The 22802-nt window shown below is 38.1% G+C and overlaps 2 protein-coding genes across 2 annotated transcripts; both read right to left on the bottom strand.

Moving 5' to 3' along the window:
- Positions 1 to 8434: 8434 nt before the first annotated feature.
- On the bottom strand, positions 8435 to 10773 carry LOC104430182 (serine/threonine-protein kinase SRK2I-like). The gene is given in 4 exon segments (XM_039302445.1): positions 8435 to 8928; positions 9146 to 9244; positions 9328 to 9432; positions 10642 to 10773. Coding segments are annotated over 4 exon segments (630 nt in total). The 3' UTR covers positions 8435 to 8634.
- A 2666-nt stretch (positions 10774 to 13439) lies between these two features.
- Positions 13440 to 17686, bottom strand: LOC104430185 (probable disease resistance protein At5g66900). Its single transcript, XM_018867003.2, has 5 exons — positions 16870 to 17686; positions 15767 to 16173; positions 15223 to 15584; positions 14481 to 14695; positions 13440 to 14388 (listed from the first exon to the last, which is right to left on the bottom strand). Exons 1-5 carry the CDS (start codon positions 17525 to 17527, stop codon positions 13529 to 13531), a joined length of 2502 nt encoding a protein of 833 aa, XP_018722548.2. The 5' UTR covers positions 17528 to 17686; the 3' UTR covers positions 13440 to 13528.
- Positions 17687 to 22802: the final 5116 nt, after the last annotated feature.

The following is a 22802-nucleotide window of genomic DNA, read 5'->3' as shown; positions in this document are numbered from 1 at the left end:
ATGGAGGAGACCATGGGCGCATGCGACACATACCCGAGAGTGCCTACAATGGGTGTGTGCAACAGTCCCACGGTGCAAAATGTTGGTTCTGCCCTTGCCCACGTAAATTACAATTTTGCCCCTCCACATAAAGGAAACTACTATTTTGCCATGGCCGCGGTAAAATTCCAAATTTGCTCCCTCTGGGCATGAAAATTTACAATTTTGCCTTTTCGGGCATAAAATTCATGTTATTCCAATTCTACCCTTACATTTAAAATTCCAATTTTACCCATTTACACGTGATTTTACTATTTTGTCTCTACGTAAAATTAAATGTCTAGTGATCAATATATATTTTATTAATTAAAAATAAGCCGTGACATCTTTGATTATATTCAATTATATACATTGAAAGTCTTTGGATCACATATAATCAAAAACATAAATTGCGATTAGTTACCTTAATATTATGAATTTTATCTCATGAGAATTTTCAATATATTAATGTGATTCATTAGGATGAAATACCATTTTATCTCTTATAACAAACAAAATACTAAATGGTTAATTAATAAACTCATGACCATGTGTGTTTAAGAAGGCTAGAGGCTACTAATAGAAAATGGAGAAAGTGTTTATATTGTCACGCAAGGTAAGTATAAAGGGTAAGACAAGCAAAATAAAAAAGGTCCCAAATTTAAGACCTAACTCGAGAAGAAAGATAACCTTCTTTTATGTGTTTGTTATGAATCAAATATGATTGATGTGGGTCACAACATTTGATGAATTAATTTTGGTTCTACAATCCACATTTCGAATTTCTTGCAGGGTTTTCAAAACCAATGGAAACTAGCAGGAAGTGACTAAAATATTTATTCATGAAACAAGATATATTTGCGTGTCGAAGCTATTGGCACATGTAGATTAGTTCTCAATAATAGCTTTGTTTTGAATTTAGAAATGACCTTTTATATTCCTAATTTCTCTAGGAATTTAATTTTAATTTAAGGCTTGTACTTTTGGGATATTCCTTTAAATTTTCAAGTTCAACATTCAGTTTATCGTATAAATTTAAAATTGTTGGGAGAGGTATTTTGTCTAATGGTCTCTTTCGAATTAATTTACAAGACAATGCCATTTATAATGTGACACACATTCATGATAATGTTGGCATAAAGCTATGTGTTTTGAATGAGGATTATTCTATGTTGTGACACTGAAATTGGGACATATCTCCATGAATAGAATTAAACAATTAGTAAATAATTGAGTATTTAGTAATCTAGATTTTACAAATTATGATACTTGTGTGGACTGCAAAGTGAAAGTAGAGCAACAAGTCAAAGAAATGTACTAAGGAATACAAAAATATTAGAAATCATACATACAAATATTTATAATCTATATATGAACTCAAATGGTCAAGAATACTTTATCTCTTTCATAGATAATAAGCATGAAATGCTGGATGTCTTGAAAGTATTTAAAACCGAAGTAAAGAAACAATACTATAAGCAAATTTAGATCATAAGATCAGGTAGAGATGGAAAATACTATGGTATATATATTAACAATGGACAAGCACCTAGTCTATTTGCAAAGTTTCTTAAAAAGTATGGGATTATTGCCTAATACACTATGCTTAGTTCTCCGGACCATAATGGTGTAGCAGAAAGAAGAAGCTGAACTTTATTGGACATGGTACGGAGTATGCTTAGTAGCTTCAAACTTTCTAGATCCTTGTGAACTAAGGCTCTTAAAACGGCAGTGTACATATTAAATTGAGCTCTAACCAAGGCTATCCTAAATATGCCTTTTGAGTTACTCAAAGGTGAAAACCGAGTTTGTGACATGTACACGTTGCGAATACTTGTCTAAAGTAAGTGTCTACAATCCAAATGAAAAGAAATTAGACCCAATGATATAAGTGGGTATTTTGTTGGATATGCCAAAAATTCTAAGGAATATAGATTTTATTGTCCATCCCACACCACTAGGTTTGTGGAATCGAGAAATACTAAGTTTCTTAAGAATGACCTTATTAGTGGGAGCGATCAATTTAAGAACCTTGTTTCTAAAAAAGATTATTCAAATACTCAACCTTCCACCTCACGTACTAGATTAGTTGTTGTTTACAATGCCCATTTCAATTCAACTGGCCGCCAAACAACCAATCATTAAGTATCCACAACTTGTTGATATTAATTCGGTACACCCAACTGTTTAGCAATTACCAAATACTGTTGAGCATCTAGTTGAACAATAGACTTATTAGAAGAATTTTGATGCAATATTAAGAAAGTGTACTAGAATGAAGAAATCAGCAATATTTAGTAATTACATTGTGTATCTGCAAGAATCTGACTATAATGTTGAAGATGAAAATGATGGAGAAACATTTTCATGAGCCATGAATTGTAATAAATCCAACTTGTGAAACAATATCATGAAGGAAGAAATGAGTTCTACGGTATTTAACGAGGTCTGGGAATTAATTGAGTTGTAAATGTGTCTTCAAAACTAGGAAACATTCATTGGGCAATATTAAAAGATACAAAGCTAGACTCATTGTCAAGGGATTCACTCAGAAGAAGGGAATCGACTAAACGAATATATTTTCTTATGTATCTAAGAAAGATTCTCTTTGTATTTTGATATGGAACTAACGGTGTTCCTCAATGGAAAATTAGAAAAAGTGATTTACATGAAACAATCATAAGGATTATTCTCTATTGGTGGTGAGCATTTGGTGTGCAAACTTAAGAAGTCTCTATATGGCTTGAAACAAACATTCCACCAATGGTACATGAGATTCCATACCAGAAGGTTAGTAGGAGCAAAAATTGTTTTCCTGTCCTATATGCAGATGGCATTTTACTTGTTACCAATGATAAGGGGTTACTTTGACACCTAAATTTCGTTTTTAATTAATTAGGTTTTTTTTTTTACATTTATTTGTCTTTTTCGGATAGTAAATAATAATAATATAAAAAAATAAAAAAACAAAACAAAACAAAAGCAAAAAAAGCAGCCCATTGGGGCTGGGCTCAAAGGCCCAGCCCCTCCCCTCTTTTCTCTCTCGCGAGCCCGGCCCCCCCCTTCTCTTCTTCTTCCTCCTGCCTTCTTCTTCCTCAGTCGCCGCTTTGCATCTCACGCGCGATGGTCGGCAATGCGCGCAAAGGACTGCCTACGGCCAAGGGGAGTAGGCCAATGTCGGCCGGAGAAGATAAGATCGCGAGCGCCATCAATGCCAAGCATGCTTTGCTGGATGAGCTCGGATGGGATGCCGATTCAGCCAAGGAGAACCGGTTGGCGCGCGAAGGGGACCGGCGGTCGAAGCTCTATCGACCGGATTTCCTCGCCTATAAATAGAGGAGCACCTCCGTCGACGAATGGCACCACAAACTTGGAGATCTTCCCACTGAGAGACTTCGGGGGAGGAATCAACGAGCGAGTGAGAGGGAACTCGAGTTGTGAGCTCAACCCACCCTCCACCGAGACTTCGGGAAGACCGCGGCGAGCAATCGAGAGGGTCGGATCCGGCCGATGGAGGCTCGGATCTCGGCCCGAGTGAGAGAAGCAAGGTCGGAGGAGGTGCAGAGGTTCTGGATTCGCGAAGAGGGGCGGAAGAAGGTCCCACCCCCCGACGCCGCTGCTGTGCAAAATCCCGCCGTGCCGCCGAGCGCCTCCGCCACTGCTACCTTCGATCTGGCATTGTTGCCGTCGCCGTCCCCGTTCAAGAGAAGGTAAAAAAAGCGTCGCCGTTACCGTTGCCGTCGCCTTCGTCGTCGCCGCCGTAGTCGCCGTTGCTGCCAAGCACCTCGGTCCCCCCCTCGGCGCCGCGGATTCGCAAACCCTAGGGTTTGCGATTTTCCCGGTCGCCGAGTCGGATCCGAGTCTCGGAACCAGGGTTTCGCGAGATCGGGGGCGGCGGGAGTCGGGTCGGATCGGGTAAGGTCCGCGAGGAGCCGGGTCGCGGAGCAAGTCAACAGGCGGGTCATCGGGCCGGGCGGCGTCCCCAAACGCCCGGCCACGGCATCGTTTTAATAAAATAAAAATAATTTTAAAAAAGATGAAAAATCCGAGTCGAGCCCGCAGACGTTTGGGTCACCGGCCCGGTCGGACCCAACCCGGATCCGACCCCGTGTCGATTTTATTTTGTTATTTTAATATAAAATAATAATTCTAATAAATAAGACATAAATATTTTATTTTCAAAAAAATCAAAAAGTGTTTTATTTTCAAAAAAAATTTTAAAAAAAATTAATTTCCAAAAAATTGAAATATATTAAAAAAAATGTCGAAAATGTTTTATTTTCTAAAAAATCGAGAAAATCAAAAATAACTTATTTTCCAAAAATATTTTATTTTCCAAAAATGCCAAAATCCAAAAAAAGCCAAAAATTCATGAAAAAGCCAAAAAATTCAGAAAAAGCTAAAAGACTTGTATTTTTCCAAAAAATACCAAAATATCCCTTTTATGTCCAAAAATGAGAAAAATACTCAAAAAATGTTTTTCCTCCCAAAATGCATGGAAAATCTCTCAAAAATCCAAAAGCCTTAGGGTTTAAACAAGATTAGGTACCGAAAGGCATTAGTGATTAACTAGTGTAATCAAGTCCCCGATCCTAATTTCTCGGGTTGCACAGAGTGAGTATTTCTCCCGATACTTCGCTTAGGGTTTCTAATCGACCCACTCCAAACCGGTTAGTGGTGACTCCGTTTTAAAATTAATTTATAGGTTAAAAATTTAGATTATTAAAGTCGTGAATTGGTGGACTTGGGAGAGTCCGGGCATAATAAATTTCAGCCGAGCCATTAGCCTCCTTTAGGCGCTCGTACCCGATGCGGGCGCCGAAAAAAGAGGTCGCGACAGGTTCCTACATAAAGTGAAACAATTTTTCTCTAAGAGTTTTGGCATGAAAGATATGGTTGAGGCATCTTAAGTCATTGGCATTAAAATTCATAAGGATAGACCTCGAGGTTAGGTTTATTAAGACTATCTCAAGAAACCTATATCAATAAGATATTAGAGAGATTTCGAATGAAAGATTATTTACCAATGATAGAACCCATTGTGAATGTTGAAGGTTTAATTTGAATCGATGCTCAAAGAAAAATTTTGAAAGGGAACAAATGAAGAACATGTTATATGCTTATGTGGTTGGAAGTTTGATGTATGCTTAAGTTTGCACCATACCTAATATTACTTTTATATGAGAATGTTAGAAATATATTAATGTAATCCAAGTATGGACCATTGGAGAGCTACAAAGAAGGTGATAAGGTACTTCAAGATACAAAGGACCACATGCTTATGTATAAACTAACAACAAGCCAAGAAGTAGTTGGTTACTCAGATTTAGATTTTGCTAGCTATGTTGATCCCGTAAATCAATATCGAGATGCATTTTTATGTTTGTTGACGGAGCTATACTCTGAAGAAGTGCAAAATAGACCTCGATTGCCACTTCTATTATGAAGGTAGAGTTCATTTCTTATTTTGAGGCACTCATACCGATGCGTGGTTGAAAAGTTTCATATTGATACTCGAGTTATGGACCCTATTGCTAACCCATTAAGAATAGTTTTCATGATTAAGAATCACAAAAGTGGTAGTCCAAACAAGCACATTGACATCAAATATTTAACCTTCAGGGAGCATGTTAAAGAAAAAAAAAGTGGTCATAGACCATGTGAGCATTGAATTGATAATAGTTAATCATTTAACTAAAGGCATGCCACCAATAAGTTATACAAATCATATAGTCAGAATGGATATTGTTTTTTTTTTTATTTGGAAATATTTGTGAGACTTTTATTTTTTTGCAATGTTTTTCTCAATACAATTATATATATTTAGTATTCTGAGAAAAACAATCATGTTTAACCTAAAATAAATATAAGGTTTATTCATTAAGTTATGTTATCTCATATGGGTTGATGAAAAACTTTGTGATATATGGAAGATAATACTTGCTCTAAGAGAACTCATGGCTATGATTCATGTGTTTTATTTCAACATGAAGTTTATGTGGGTTTGGATTAATATTTCCTTTGATGGAATGTCAGGTTCAAGTGGGAGAATGTTATAATATTTATTAATTTAAATGCAATCCCAATATTATATTTCTCAATTAATTTCGATTTATTGCCCACATTTATTACAGGATAGTTGTCCGTTAATTGTTACCATAACAGTCTTGATGAAAAATGTCAATATCAAAAGAAAACGGAATAAAAGACGTCAAGTCATCTAGACCAAACCCTATCAGTATAAAAAAACACACCATCGAATTTTTAAGGGTATTGACTAGCAAAACGAGACATTCAAATCTAATGATTCAACATTGGTAGGATCGATCAATATATCCTTCGTGAATCCATTCAAAGTTTGGGATTTCCGTGTTTGCAAAATTTTATCAATGACTAGAGGTATGTAGCGATCCTTACAATTCTGCAAACCTACGCAAAGTAGGGATGCCATGGTTAGTGGATCATGAAACCTATGCGGGCTAGACAACGAACTAGCATACACCGCGAAGGATCAGAGAGCGCACAAGAATACCATTAGACGGGAGAATTCTTCCTTGCGTGGTTTAGTGAGCACACCAACCCTGTGTCTTGGAGTGGAAACAAAAAGTGAACTAAAACGTGTGAATTGTGAGCGTGTGCGTGATTGCGTTGTTCATCGAGGTCGATAGGTCTTTATGTTGTGAGTCTAGTCGTGAGTCTAGATTATATTTAGGTCCTATCGTTATATTCGTTTGTTCTTAGCAGAGTTTTGCACAGTCCTGTCTAGCGGGTGAGTGAGTTGCATATCTTAGGCAGATTTTCTGTTCATGTGATGGGTGGATAGTATGGTATAGTGTTTTGGAAATTTCATTACTAGGCATTGGCTCACCCTTATTATTGTTCACATTTTTTTCAAATCCATAGATGGCTACAATTCCTACTCCCCCTATCTTATGCTACAGCACCCTAGTAAATCTTCACGAGCAACTGTATGAGTTCATCGTTCCATACTTTCCTATGACTTTTGTACGCTACGCATCCACACTCTAGATAGATGTAGGTCCACTGACTGGCTGTATTGCCTATCGCTTTGTGGCATTCTGCGCCAATATCAAAGGATATCTAAATGGTCATCTGCCATACCCAAAGGATAGCAGCAGCAGCAATGACGAGGGCAGTGCCTATGGGGAGTCATAGGAGGGAGATGAGTTGTGGTAGGGATCCATTTTTTAGATACGACTTTCGCACTTTTTGAGATCGAATCGTGCGGATGGGTGGTAGGTTGTGGATAGTTTGAAAGCATGGCTGATGGCTGAATAGATAGCCTGTGAAAGTATTGTCCTTTTGACCCCTCATTATATCCCTATTATCACCGATATTTAAAAATAATACAAGAAATGAGAGCTGTTGATTTTTTCTCTCTCATGTTCGTCAACTATTGTTGATGGTTTGCTTGATGTTTAATTTCAACTTCCACTTCTGCTAAAAAATTATAGATTAGTATCACGCGTTAATAAAGTGGCGGATTGGGACGCCACAGTGGGTGGTAGAAAAAGTCCATCACGTGGAGGCCTCTCGAGAGCAGTCTCAATATCTTGCAAATGATAGTGTCTGAAGAAGAGGCCAACTTAGATTCTTAGATTACTAGCCCGATTGAGAAACTTCTCGAGACACGGGGTCTCAGTTTCACAACCTATATTGGGTAAGAACCTAGAAACAAGAAAAACGCTGTGTAAACATATACTTTTAGAAAGACACTGCTGCTTCTAATTTCATCCCCCACAACGTGCCGTCCTCTTCATTCTTGGTCTTTATTCGTGTTGGATGGGCGTCCTGCACTTTACAAGTGGTGAGACGATCAAAACTTCAGGAAAAAAAACATCTTCAATCAAAATTGCTTGACCTTACACCTCGTTAGGCAGCATCTTCAACATTCTTCTTGAACCTCTGGGAATTACTTGTATCCTCTCTTCCCAAAAGGCACCAAAAATCAACTTCCTGACTAGCATACTCTGATAAGGTCCCTTTCTAGCTTTGCCGCGTTGTCATTGTGACACATTTAATCTAAGTGTGCCTTACCTAGGGGTCTAGACTCTTGCTTCAGTGACCAAAATGAGTTTTAACAAACTAATTGTACCTACATAGCGTATCAACAGTATTTTCTATGGTCTAGTGATCATTAATTTATCAACTTAGAAACTTATTACCTCGATCCATGTATTTAGACAGTGTCACGGTATACTATTTCATGTCCTTTTTTCACTGAATTGGAGAACACCCAGCACAATCTAAGAAACAAGACAGACGGGTTCCCGAATTAAGGAGGCTCACGACCTCACTAATGTAAGAGGTAGTTAGAATACTCTCTTCTATTTGCTGACAATAAACCAAATGCCAGAGAGAGAGATGATAATGGTGATGACGATAGACATCAAACGACAGCTTAGAGAGCCTGACAAATGTAAATGTCCATTTCACAAAACAAGAGGTTTAGATAATGTACTCTTTCCACAGTATTCATCCTAATCTAAGACAGACGGAGATATTTCTCTTGGCTTATTATAAATAGTTGATGCAAATCACTTACTTTCAGAAACTAAGCTATCATCCAGAACTTCTGCCTACAGAGACCTTTCATCATAATGCATAGATTATTTCACCACTGCTGTCAATGTCTAGCTCGGATTCAAAGTCCAAGTCATCCATGTCATCATCATCCATGTCCAGGCTATCAGCGACAAATTGATTAAGGCCATGGGGCGGGATCGCCGGAATAGTGGCCTCAGCAATTATCTGCATGATCGTCTCGTCGCTCTGCATTGGTTGATCAGGCTCTTCGAAACGATTGCCCATTGTCTTCTCATCTATAAGATCGGCAGGCAAATTCTTCAGGAACCATGGATGACTCTTTATCTCAGGGATGGAAATCCTCTGCACCACGTACACGTCAAGTATCAGGCTCAACATTGAGCCGCACAATTAAAGAGGCAGAAATATGTAGCTACTTTTCACTTCGAAAGAGACCATCAAAAGGTGGTCGGGAAATCCAAGATTGAGCAAATTCTAGCCCACCAAAGGATTAAAATGTTCCACAATTAGTTGATTTTTACCAAACAATGACTGGTCCATTAAACTCTCCATCCATTACCTTTGCAGGGTCTGCAACAAATATTCCAGAGATCAGATGCCGACACTCAAGCGATATTTGGACATTTTCTGGGATGGAATACTGAACGTTAATAACTCTCTGCATGAACCACAATGAGAAGTGTGTAAAGAATAGATAATTATATAGAGTAAAACAACAAGAAAACAAGGTCCCTGAATTACCAGAATTGTCTTCCGAAAGTCTTTAGGTTTTTCAGGATCCTCAAAGGGATAAGCACCTACTAGCATCACATATAAGGTCACCCCACACGACCAAACATCTGCAATCTGATGAAAGTAATAGATCATCCACCACCTCCTTCCACACATACAAGCTAAAGAGGAAAACATGTCAAACAACCTAATGGCAGTGTTGCATTAGACTAGAAGACAGACCTACTCATATTGATAGAGGAAAGAAAAGTATCCATTTCTTGGAGAGCCTAGAAGAATCCACTGAAGTGGGAAAAAAATGCAAAGCACGCTCTATATGAGAAATCTTTTCAAATTTGGAAGGCAAGAGAAATATATTAACATTTGTTCACTATCGGCCCTCATCCTGACGCTCAGGCTGGCTAATCATTATCGAGCCTTCACTGCTCAATGCCAGCACTGGATGAAGACTGTAAAAGTATATTATTTCTAAAATTGGCAACCAACAAAAGTAGATCAAAAAAACCACAGAGAAGCCACAAGTTTAATCTTTTAGCTTTGCATGAATGATCATGAGACATAATTGTAGAGAACTAGAGAGATATCTCTATCTGTCTACAAAGGGAAAGCATAACACCAACCACTTTACTTCTAAGTGTAAGCAAATCAACAAGCAATCGAATCTCCAACAAGCAAAGCATTGAACTATGTCAGATTTCTGTGATACCTTGTCCCCCTTGCAACCAAACCTTGGGGACATCAAACATGTATAGTTTTGGAAGAGAAAACTTGATTGACTGCAATGCCAAAGCAACTGCATGCCAACAAGATCTAATCAAAAGGCAGTTCACTTCTAGTTTATCACAAGAAAGGGCGGATGTGCAATGGTGTAGAGACAGAGGAGGTGCTGAGCAAGATAGAGGCATTTGCATTGACAACAACGAGGAGCAAAGTCTGCTTAAGCCAAATCTAGGATTAGGGGTTTTATGAATAAGGATTTGTTTGCATTCAGAACAGACTATTTCAATTATTCCTTGCAGACTAACCAGTAAAATCTGGACTGAGGAATGTTTCTCACATTATAGATCATAAAATCGTAAGGTGCTAAGACTAAAAACTGAAGTTTAAACAACATGACAATGGCCTCTTGTCAAATTCATGTTGAAAGGCCATGCTTTCTAATGGGATGAGCTTCCTTTACAGGGTATCTCCCAAAGGTAATGGATCAACTTTTATAGCACTTTTGTGATCAAAAGACTACAATCATCTCTAGGACACTAATGCTTGATGCAAATATGATAACCAGACCGTTCAGCAGAATTTCTTAAAAGATATTTGTTGTACCTTGCCATCATATTCTCGCCTTTGTAAGACTTCTGGGGCAATGTACGCTGGAGTTCCCACAGTTGATTTTGGTTCTGAATGCAGCACTGAGGACTAAGAAGAGTGACAAAAATCAGATCATCTCAAATCCATGAAATCATATGAACTATCTGTAAAATTCCATTTTAGATATGTTGCACCAAATTCACTCTTCCAAGGAAGTGCACATCTACAAGGGATGGAAACAAGTCTAAAAAACACAAAGCATGTCATGACACAAAGTTAACTTTCGTGGATGACCTCTAAAAACTGCAAAAGTGACAGATGCAACACTTCAAAAATGTATGTATCATTCACTAGTATCTTGCAATTTAATTCGTAAGGCATAAACGATACTTAACCATCAATCACCTACAAAATACTCAATCACGGGAAAATTAGTCCACCAAGGAATGCAAATCTCAGCTCTACCAGGATGCAATTAATTGTATATAGACTTATCGAGCTATGTAGATTGTCTGACTTCTCACTATTTATTATACTCCGATAATTTTGCAACAACGAAAACTAAATTATATATGCCTTGAAACGTAACAATCGCTCACCTATAAATACTCAATCACAGGCCAATTTATCAGTGCGCCACAGAATGCACTTCTCAGTTCTGTCGATATGTAATTGATTCTATTTAGACTCATCAACTAATGTAGATTGTCTGATGTCACGATATTTATTATACTCCAATAATTTCCCAACAACGGAAACTAAATATTATAATCCGAAAACCATTTACAAATTAAATGCAATTTTTATTTTTCTATTTAAAAGAAACAGTGTGCCGTAATATCTTGCATGTAGAAACCATAGAATGATCCATGTACATGAAATTAAGATATCTATGCTTTTGATCATAATCCTATTCAAAAATTATTATCTTGCAACAGAATTTACTAAATTCTCTAAATAAAGATATCCATGCGTTTAATCATAAGATTGCCCGGTCCAATCCCCGATTCCGAAAATGGAGAACCAAATCGGTTTTGGGATGGGAACCTAAAACCAATCACTAGGGGTGAGCATCGGTCCACGGTCAACCCCGACCAACCTTGGACCGGCCTAACCCTGTCAGTCCTGGTCTAGTTCCTAAGGAGATTGGGTCGGTCCTTGGTCCTAAAATTCTTAGACCAACACTGTGCAGGTTGGTTCTCGGTTCTGAAACTTTCGGGTCGATCCAACCCGGACCCTCCGATATATATTACTTATAATTTTTTTATATAAAGAAAACCTTAAAATAAACGGCATCAATAATATTAAATAGCTCTTTAGTGAGGAGTTCAAGTAATTCATTAATAGTTATAATTTATGAAGGAGAAAAATGTTTTTGTGAGGAGTTCTCACAGCATCCAAAAAGGCATAAACAGCTCCTTATGGCATTATTTTCTAGTATTCGTTCTCTTCTGTCTTATTTGTCTTCTTAGTCTTCAATTTTTCAAAATCGAAAGAAACAACTTCGCCGCTTACCACGCTCGCTTTAGGTCACTCATGCCGCTCGCCGCTCGATGCTCGCTTGGCTTGTTGCTTCCCGTTCGACATTCGATGCTTATTATGTTCAATGCTCACCCCCACTTGACCCTCACCGCTTGCTTTTCTTAGCTGACCTTTCTCATCATTGAACCCATTAGGTTGGTATGGTCCTCGGTTGCCCTTTTAAGGAGTATAAAAAATGAAATGAAAAATTATTGGTTGGTCTTTGGTTGACCTTGAAACTGGATCGAACCCATTGGATCAGTTCGGTTCTCAATCGCTTTTTTAAGGAGTACAAAAAATGAAATAAAAAATTATTGGTTGGTCTTGGGTTGACCTTGGAACCAGACCAATCCCGTTAGGTCAGTTCTGTCCTTAATCTTTTTTTAAAGAGTATAAAAATGAAATAAAAATTATCGATTGGTCTCGAGTTGACCTAAATCGGACCGAACCCATTGGGTCGGTCCGGTCCTCGGTCCTAAGCTCAATAGGGTCAGTACTCAGTCTCAAAATTTGAGAACCATCACTGTGTGGGTTGGTCCTAGAGTTAGGGAGCGGACTGGTCCAACCCGGACCATGCTTAGCCCTACCAATCACCCTAACCACCACCAGCAATGATTTTCTATAGATGTGCCACTCTAACAGCCACCATCACACCAAAGCCATGCACGAACACAACCAGCTTTGCCCATATGACACTGTAGGCACACCTCTCTCTCATCAGATCTGAAGCGCACCACCTCAAATTCAAGGTCGCGACCTCCGAGTTAAGGCCGCCGTGACCTCAAACATTAGGTTGTAGCGGCTCAAATTTGAATTTGCACCTTTGATTTGAGAGAGAGAGAGAGAGAGAGAGAGAGAGAGAAGGTAATATTGAAGTGGTCATGGTGATTACAAGCCATGAGTTGGGCACTGGTGACGATAGTAATAGTAGGGACACGGTGGTTATGGTTTGCAGTGGCGTTGTTGGTGGTTGGAGGACCGCCCAGTTAAGGCTGCCATGACCTCAAACATTAGGTTGTAGTAACTTAGATCTGAATTTGCACCTCCGATTTGAGAGAGAGAGAGAGAGAGAGAGAGAGAGAGAAGACAATGCTGAAGTGGTCATGGTGGTTACGAGCCGCGAGTTAGGCATAGGTGATGATAGTAATAGTAGGGACACAGTGGTTATGGTATGCAGTGGCGTTGTTGGTGGTTGGAGGAGGAGGAAGAAAGAAAGAAATGGGAAGAAGAAAAAAAAAATTCTGACTTGAAAATATTAAAGAAAATATAACTAGTTGGTCCACATCAATATCGAAAAGTTAAAAAACAATCTTCCATATTTGATAAAAAGTCCACACCCTCAATGTCATTACAATGCCTTGGTCACTCCAGCCAACCTAAGTCAGGTTCTTCTTCGAAAAGAGTCATGTCCAAGCCAACCTAAGTTAGGTTCTTCTTCGAAAAGAGTTATGTCCAAGCTAGGGAGAGTGTTCTTAAGAGCACCCCACATGACGGCTTTTTCTTTCTCACAAACCACCTTCCTTAAGTTCCTCAACTTTACAATCGACTTTGGCAATCCATACAACTTTGGACATCCTATGATGTTTATCCTCTTGAGATTAACCATTTGACCGATTTGATCAGGCAAAGCGCTCATAATCAGGCACTCAGATATATCAAGAAGTCTCACATTTTGGAGGCTTCTAATAGAGTCCGGTAACAACGACAAGACTGTGCAAGAATTAAGCCGGACCACTTCGAGGGATGTTGATTGCCCAATTTGTTCAAGGAGAGCAAAGAAATTATGGCAATTTGTGATGCTAAGCTTTTGCAAAGGCTTTATCTCACAGATGCCATCCGGTAATCTCACAAGATCGTTACAATAGTCAATGTCAAGCTCCTTTAAGTTTGGCATTGCATCTGAGATTTTTGCATCGTTTGACGTCGAAGCCTGACCAATGTCGCACATGAAAAATGATATCTTTTCTAAAGCCTGCAAGCATATCTTTCCCATGTTTAGGAACGGAACTGTGACGCGCTCAAACCTGATCCTCCTTAAATTGGAACCGATGACATGGAAGTTGCCCAGCTCTGTGGGAAAGAAACTGTAGTTTGTTACTATCAAGGCCTTAAGCTTGGGGGAATTTGCAATGAATTCAGGCAAAGCATAGGTTTTGGTTTGCATGTTGGTCCGAAAGTTCAAGACAAGAGCCTCAGCTGCAGGCAATTCCAGATTTGGCCAGGGTGTTGAGAATTTTCCATCTGCGTTATGATCGAAGAAGGTTAAGAAGGTAACTAAGAACCAACCAGATGAACTTTTCCCTACAAATTTTTGAGAGAGGGAGAATTACAACCTGTGGAGATGGATACTAGACGAGCACAAAGAGGCTGTTGCTTTTGCTCTCTCCACCAATCGGGAAAGTTATTTGCCATCAAGTCTAGAATGAGTCTCTCTCTGTTCACTACTTCCCCTTGATCGCATTCCATCATGGCCAGCTCTCTAAGCAGATCATGCTGTGTGACATAGTGGCTACGGTAAGATTCGTCGGTGTCGTCTCTTGAATCTCTCCTGTATGTATACAATCAAAAACTTGGATATACGCATTTGCACTTGAGTTTCTTGAGCTAAATTCTAGAGACATGCATTCGATAGTATCAATTCAATAGAAAAAGAAGACATTGATCTTTCCCACTCTTGAGAAGTTAAGTGAGGAGTTAGAAATGTTCTTTAGAGTCCTATGTATAAACCACTTGACCATTGCAATGCGGAACACACTACAACTGAAAGTCAGGCGCAGTAATTGTGGTGTGGATTTAAAACATCTAGGATGCCCATTTTTGGGGAACAGAATAGATCGTGGCACTATGGAAAATCTAATCATTTTGAGATTAGCTACAAGTCATCAAATGGCATAAATTACTCTATCAATCTTGGTGCAAAGATCCTATCATGCATTTGTCCATTTCATACGCATTCTAACTGTCATGTATAAAAAAAATTAATTATATGCCGACTAGAATCTGATGAGGAAATCTTACAGTAGTAGAAAACTAGAAAAGTTGGTTGAGAGAACAAAATGAACTTCGGGGCCATACCTGGGAGATACGAGATCAGCTAGGTTCCTATAATCGAGTTCATGGAGGTCAGTAGAAGCGCGCACACCATCAAAATCTAGCTTGTACAATTCCACCCACAAATCAATAAGGGCAGTGGCGGGGATCTTGCAATCCTCCGGGAATGAGCCGAGGTCCATGAAACGTTCCTTGATCGAAGGGTCACCATCCAAGTCGTCCAAACTCTTTCTGAGGCAAGCTAGAATCTCGGTCTCCAAATCAAGAAGGGAATGACCTTCGGACAACTCATTTAGCTTTTTTTTCCAGAATGCATAGTTCTTTCCTCGGAGAGACTTGGCAACGACTGTAATAACCAATGGCAATCGCTTACAGTGTTCCACTATCTGCCACAGGGTAAAAAGACAGCAATTGTCGGAACTTGATATAGTACTAAGCAAGGCCTTTCTTTGAAAGAGAGTTGAAAGTAGGGATAGGCAGGTTTGATTTTATCAAACATATTCTGTAAAGAAAAAATTAACCCGGAGTTTCGATGTCCTATAATTGATGAGCGCAAGCGAGAGCGTACCTCATTCAAGAGCTGAGTGTCTGGTGGACGCATGCTTCTATCATCAACAGTAACACATCGATGAAAAAGTTCCACAGCTTCGTCATGAGTCAGTGGGTTCAGGTGATGCACAGGACGGATATGAGGAAACTCATATCTTGATGTCACCACGATTTTGTAATCTTTGATATCATTGCAGACAAATTTGTCAACGATGGATTCCGATTCTTTCCAGGCATCGTCCAGCACGAGCAACACAGGACTTTGTCCTATTTTGTTGAGCAGCTGCTGCAAGCAATAAACTGCACCCTCTTCTGATTTAATCTTGGGTACCGGTAAACGATTGTGTTGACACATTTTCTGGACAATGTCTGTCAGGTTGGGCTTCTTCGAGATAGGGACGAACATGATTTTGTCCTCAAATTTGCCTATATGGAAACCACAGTGAGTCCGATCCCTATTGCTTGCAAAGAGTATGAAATTTTGCCTCGGCACTTTTCATTAATGAATTCGGTAGGATAAGAAACAGAGCTAAGTAGATACCATATAGCAGAAATAATAAGTCTAAAGCATGTGGCTGTGAACAGGAGGGTTCAGCTGATTAAAAAAGATGCTCAGCGCAATGAAACAGAAGCGAGTTATTGCATATCTAAAAGCTTGGGAAGATTGGACGTGATATCAAACCCGAAAGGGAACTATGAAAAAAAGATTCTTCTTGATGAAACATCAATCTGCGTGATACCCCAAGCAATTCTCTGTGCTAACATTCACATCTAATAGAAAGTGAATTGCTTGAGAGGGAGAGAAGATGTAAAGGGATTCAATTATTGAAATATGTCCGAAGGAGGAACATCATTCAGGCAACAGATCCTATACACATAAATGGCGGCATAATTACCCAAAAAAAAAAAAAAACTTAAGTTTATGGTATGGATGAAAAGTTTAGAACTGAATTTGCATCCATATAATATGTTTAGAGCCTTTTTTGATAATTTTCATTATAATTAGCTAATCAAAAGACTATTAGAGGATGTCAATTGGCAATGATCAACTCAATAAATTCATCCCTAATTCATCCCTACTTTTTTTAGTTCCGAATCAATCCAAACACTAAACACACGTACCTTTGATTGCCGTTTCATGACACAATTTCTTAAGCAGAGTGGTCTTCCCACACCCACCCGGGGCGGTCACAACAATCACAGACGCTCCCTCCTCAAGCAACTGCTCCTTGAGCTTCCTCAAGGATGCCTCCACCTCTGCACCGACAAAGAAATCGGGCGCTGCAGGGACCGCAAGGTCGCTCGAAGTCTCAAGCTCGCTTTGGAGGGCCCTGCCGTTCACTCGCACGAACCACTCCTTGAGCTCCTTCACGTCTTCCCCGATCTCATTCACGCCCACCAACGTTTCCTTTCCGTCCCTCACACCCAGCAGCGGCATGTAAAGCTGGAACTTCTCCACTACTGCCGCGTTGAAGGCGGTCAGCCTTCTCGAGTGCCTATACTTCATACACAGATTGAGCGCGTGGATCTTCTTGCACTTGTCGACCAGTCGTTTGCCTTCATCCAACAGTTCCTTGATCGGAGCCATCTCTTCCGGACCACGGTGCAGCTGATCGTTGAACTTGTTGATGTCCATGATGATTGGTTCTATGCTGACCAAAGTGGCTTTGATCTTCTTTAACTGGCTACGAAACGCGGCAATAGTCATCACCAGGTGCTTAACGAGGCCAAACAGCTCGCCGAATGCTGCTCCTAAGGCAGCTCCCGCACAATCAACCATTTCTTGTTCTTTCTTTCTTCACAGAACGAACAAACCTAGAAACTAAAACCCCACGTTTCGAGATTTGCAAAGGATGCTTCTCGCTCGCTGCTTTCTCTTCTGGGTCTTCTGCAGAGGCAAGGAGGAAGAGGAGTTCTCTGGTCTCCGAAGCAACACTTGAGAAAGGAGGTGAAGGGAAGGCGCGTTAGACTTTTTTTCTAAAAGTGGTGGTTAAAGATTATTTTCCGATATCCAAAAAAAAAAAGATTATTTTCCGGCCAAATTAGTCATCAAATGGGAAGTTTAGGAAGAGCGACCCTTGGAAGCATCGATCCGACGCTCCTTAATTTAAGATTTAAGGGTTTAAAAAGACCTGTCATAGTCATTGAACATGTCCATGTCTAAAGCTATGGGCTTATTTTATCCAACCCGGTGTTATCCAGCGACTTTGGGTTGACCCCGAGGTCCACCGGACAAAACGTTGGAAGTTGGGTTGTTCTGAGAACAGCCCGTTTACCAGGGGTAGCCACGAGATGATTAGTTAAGCAGGTAACGGCCAAGCTTTATTCTTTTCCATATGATGAATGGAAAATTTCATTTTGCATGCACTATAATCGAATTCTATAAAGATTTTCATAGGTTCTACGGTAAACTTAGTAGATCCCACTAAAAAATAAATTCAAAAACATTTTAACCAACTGAATGAGCTCTTAAATTAAAAGTGGGTCTTTGATAGTGATGATAAATACAATATGAATTATTCTATTCGGTGTCTCATCACAGATTTCAAATATATTGGATGATGTTGATGTTATAATATTTGTTAATTTAAACATCTACAAGATTGATCAGTATATGCTAAGCGAATACGTTCAAGGTTTGGGTTTTCCACATTTGCAATATCTCATCAATGGTTGGAGGTATGTTCCAGTCCTTACGTTTCTGCTAATCGTTCTCGTTTTTCTCCATGAATGGTAAATCGGGATCATTAGTGCTTCATTTAGACTTAGTCTAACATTTGGTATCATAGCTATTTATAATCTCTGTCTTTGACCAAATCTTATGGAATTTTATAAGTTTTCATTGGATTATGAATGGATAAAATTCGGATCTTATGTGGTTTGGAACAAAATTGCAAATTCCAACTAAATTCGAGCTACCCACCATGTGATAATGGACTTGCACAATTAAACTGCCATTAAGAAGAAAAGTCATAAGATAATTTGGCATATTATTGACTGCCAAAGGCTAACAAGCAGTAAAATTTTCGATAGTTAGGACTTTAGGGCAAATCGTTTTAGGCTCAATTTCAATCATTTTATTAGTTGTTTTCACCAAATCTTGGAACTATGTGTCCATCCCAACGTTGCCTTCAAAACCCAGGGATCAATTTGGTCGGATATGCACTATGAAAGGAGACCTAGGTAGCGGAATGGAGGCGAGTCGCAATGGAGCATGATGGAAACAGGTCACGGAGGAGACCATGGGCGCATGCAACACATACCTGAGTGCCTACAATGGGTGCGTGCGATGGTCCCCGCGGTGCAAAATGTCTATTCTGCTCTTGCCCATGTAAATTACAATTTTGCCCTTTTGGGCGTAAAATTCTTGTTATTCCAATTTTTCCCTTACATGTAAAATTCCAATTTTACCCATTTACACGTGATTTTACTATTTTGCCTCTATGTAAAATTAAATGTCTAGTGATCCATATATATTTTATTAATTAAAAATAAACCACAATATATTTTACTATATTCAATTATATACATTGAAAGTCTTTGGATCACATATAGTCAAAAACATTAATTGCAATTAGTCACCTTAACATTATAAATTTTATCTCATGGAAATTTTCAATATATTAATGTGATTCATTAGCATGAAATACCATTTTATCTTTCTTAATTTACCCATAGGGATTGAGAAAGAAAATATAATTTGATAATTTCATCACAAAGTAATTATGAATCTATTTAAATTAGAAATTTGGCCCACATTTAGTTTTTGATATTATGTGGTTCATATCTTATAACATTTTTATATTGGTAAAACATTATTTAAGTTTATTTACCTCAATTATATCGATACATAAGTTTCCCTTTTGAATATGATACAGTTTTACCATCTATGATTAGTTCTAGTGTAATTATTCCCAAGATGAACAATGACAAGTATAAAGAATGAAGGGAATCAATCCTTCTTTAATTGGGGTGTATGGATATTGATTATGTTATACGTTCAAACGAACCACTTACTCATATTGAGGCTAGCACTTCAGCTGAAGTTAATATTTATGTACAATGGGAGTGGTGCAAGTGCCTTAGTGTAACATACAAAAAAACAAAGTTTTCTACTAGCATTCATGATTCAGTCATTTAGCATAACAATACCAATAAATTGTTGAAGGCTATCAATGCGCAATTTGAATATTCAGAGAAGGCGTATGCCATGATCCTAATTATAAAGTTCTCATCGTTGAAGCTAACTAGTGTAAGAAGTGCACATGAACACATCATGATGATAAGAGACACTGTAGCTTAGCTAAAGAATTTTGAAGTTTGGATATCATAATCATTACTTGTATACTATATCAAGAACACTCTCTCACAAGAATATGTCTTTTTCAATATCTCTTACAACAAACATAATACTAAATGGTGGCTCCGCTGGATAAGAATCCCTTGCCTTGGGGGAAAGGTGAGGGGGTCAAACCCCAGGGGAAGCATCGGCATCTTAAGCGTGATGCCGGGGTGGTGGGTCCTCCACTAGTGTCACTCTAGGATTTACCCGTCGGCGTAAGCCGATGGGGTTCCCTGGGTATAAATAAAAACATAATACTAAATGGTCAATTAATAAACTTATGATCATGTGTGTTTAAGAAGACTAGACTCTGCCAATAGAAAAAGGGAGAAAGTGCTCATATTGCCACACAAGGTAAGTATAAAAGGTAAGGCAAGCAAAATAGAAAAAGGTCCCAAATTTAAGACCTAACTTCAGAAGAAATATAACCTTCTTTTATATGTTTGTTATGAATAAAATATGATTGATGTAAGTCACAACACTAGGTGGATTGATTCTGGTTCTACAATCCACATTTCGAATTTCTTGCAGGGTTTTCAAAACCAATGGAAACTAACGAGAAGTGAATAAAATATCTATTCATGAAACAAGATATATTCGTGTATGGAAGCTATTAGGACATGTATATTAGTTCTCAATAGTAGCTTTGTTTTGAATTTGAAAATGACATTTTATATTCCTAATTTATCTAGAAATTTAATTTCAATTTCAAGGCTTGTACATTTGGGATATTCCTTTAAATTTTCAAGTTCAACATTCAGTTTATCGTATAAATCTAAAATTATTGAGAGTTGTATTTTTTCTAATAGTCTCTTTAGAATTAATTTACAAGATAATACCATTTATAGTGTGATACGCATTCATGATAATGTTGGCATAAAGATATGTGTTATGAATGAGGATTCTTCTATGTTGTGACACTAAAATTGAGTCATATCTATTAAGCAATTAATAAATACTTGAGTATTTAGTAATCTAGATTTTAGTGATTATGATACTTTTGTGGACTGCACAAAGTAAAAAATAGAGCAACAAGTCAAATAAATGTACTAAGAGGAATACAAAAATATTAGAAATCATACATACAGATATTTATAATCCATATATGAACTCAAATGGTTAGAGATACTTCATCTCTTTCATTTATGATAAGCATGAAGTGTTGCATGTCTCTAAGGTATTTAAAATTAAAATAAAGAAACAATACGGTAAACAAATTTAGATCATAAGATCACATAGAGATGGAAAATACTATGGTAGATATACTGAAAATGGACAAGCACCTAGTATATTTGCAAAGTTTCTTAAAGAGTATGGGATTATTGTCTAATACACTATACTTAGTTCTCCGGACCATAATGGTGTAGCAAAAAGAAGAAGCTGAACTTTATTGAACATGGTGCGGAGTATACTTAGTAGCTCCAAACTTCCTAAATCTTTGTGGACTAAGGCTCTTAAAACGGTAGTGTACATATTAAACTGAACTCCAACCAAGACTATCCCAAAGATGCCTTTTGAGTTACTCAAATGTGAAAATCGAGTTTGTGACATGTACGCGTTGAGGATACTTGTCTGAAGTAAGTGTCTGCAATCCAAATGAAAAGAAATTAGACCAAATGATATAAGTGAGTATTTCGCTGGATATGCCGAAAAGTCTAAGGAACATAAATTTTATTGTCCATCTCACACCACTAGGTTTGTGGAATCGAGAAATACTAAGTTTCTTAAGAATGACCTTATCAATGGGAGTGATCAATTCAAGAGCCTTGTTTCTAAAAAAGATCATTTAAATACTCAACATTCCACCTCAAGTACTAGATTGGTTGTTGTTTACAATGACACTTTCAATTTAACCGACTGTTGAACAACCAATCATTAAAGATCCACAACTTGTTGATATTAATTTGGTTTATCCAAATGTTTAGCAATTACTAAATACTGTTGAGCATCTAGTTGAACAATAGACTTCTTGGAAAAATTTTGATGTAACATTAAGAAAGTGTACTAGAATGAAGAAATCGACAATCCTTAGTAACTACATTGTGTATCTACAAGAATCTGATTATAATGTTGAAGATGAAAATGATGCGGAAACATGTTCATGAGCCATAAATTGTGATAAATCCAACTTGTGGTACAATATCATGAAGGAAGAGATGAGTTCTTTGGTATTTAACGAGGTCTAGGAATTAATTGAGTTATCTGATGATGTGCAACCCATTGGTTGTAAATGTGTCTTCAAAACTAGGAAAGCATTCATTGGGCAATATTAAAAGATACAAAGCTAGATTCATTGTCAAGAGATTCACTTAGAATGAGGGAATTGACTACACGGATATATTTTCTTATGTATCTAAGAAAGATTCTCTTCGTATTTTGATATGAAATTACATCACATGGATGTGAAAACGGTGTTCCTCAATGGAAAATTAGAATAAGTGATTTACATGAAACAACCAGAAGTATTCTTCTCTATTGCTAGTGAGCATTTGGTGTGCAAACTTAAGAAAGTCTCTGTATGGCTTGAAACTAACATTTGGCCAATGGTACATGAGGTTCCATGATGTCATCTTTTCATTCGATTTTATGGAGAATGTCATGGATCAATGTATATACTAGAAGGTTAGTAGGAGGAGGATTTGTTTTCTTGTCCTATATGCGGATGGCATTTTACTTATTACCAATTATAAAGGGTTCCTATATGAAGTGAAAC

The sequence above is a fragment of the Eucalyptus grandis genome, chromosome 9 (genome assembly GCF_016545825.1).
Source record: "Eucalyptus grandis isolate ANBG69807.140 chromosome 9, ASM1654582v1, whole genome shotgun sequence".
NCBI lineage: Eukaryota > Viridiplantae > Streptophyta > Magnoliopsida > Myrtales > Myrtaceae > Eucalyptus > Eucalyptus grandis.
Note: the sequence above shows the minus strand (reverse complement) of the source record. Positions and strands in the feature narration are given on the sequence as shown.

What these genes read in the sequence shown, in the direction of transcription:
- LOC104430185 (XM_018867003.2), bottom strand. Translation starts at nt 17,527, where the DNA reads ATGGTTGATTGTGCGGGAGCTGCCTTAGGAGCAGCATTCGGCGAGCTG. An exon ending in ACACTCAGCTCTTGAATGAG is followed by an intron (nt 15,585 to 15,766) that starts GTACGCTCTCGC and finishes ACCCTGTGGCAG; the next exon opens with ATAGTGGAACACTGTAAGCG. An exon ending in TCTAGTATCCATCTCCACAG is followed by an intron (nt 14,389 to 14,480) that starts GTTGTAATTCTC and finishes ATCATAACGCAG; the next exon opens with ATGGAAAATTCTCAACACCC.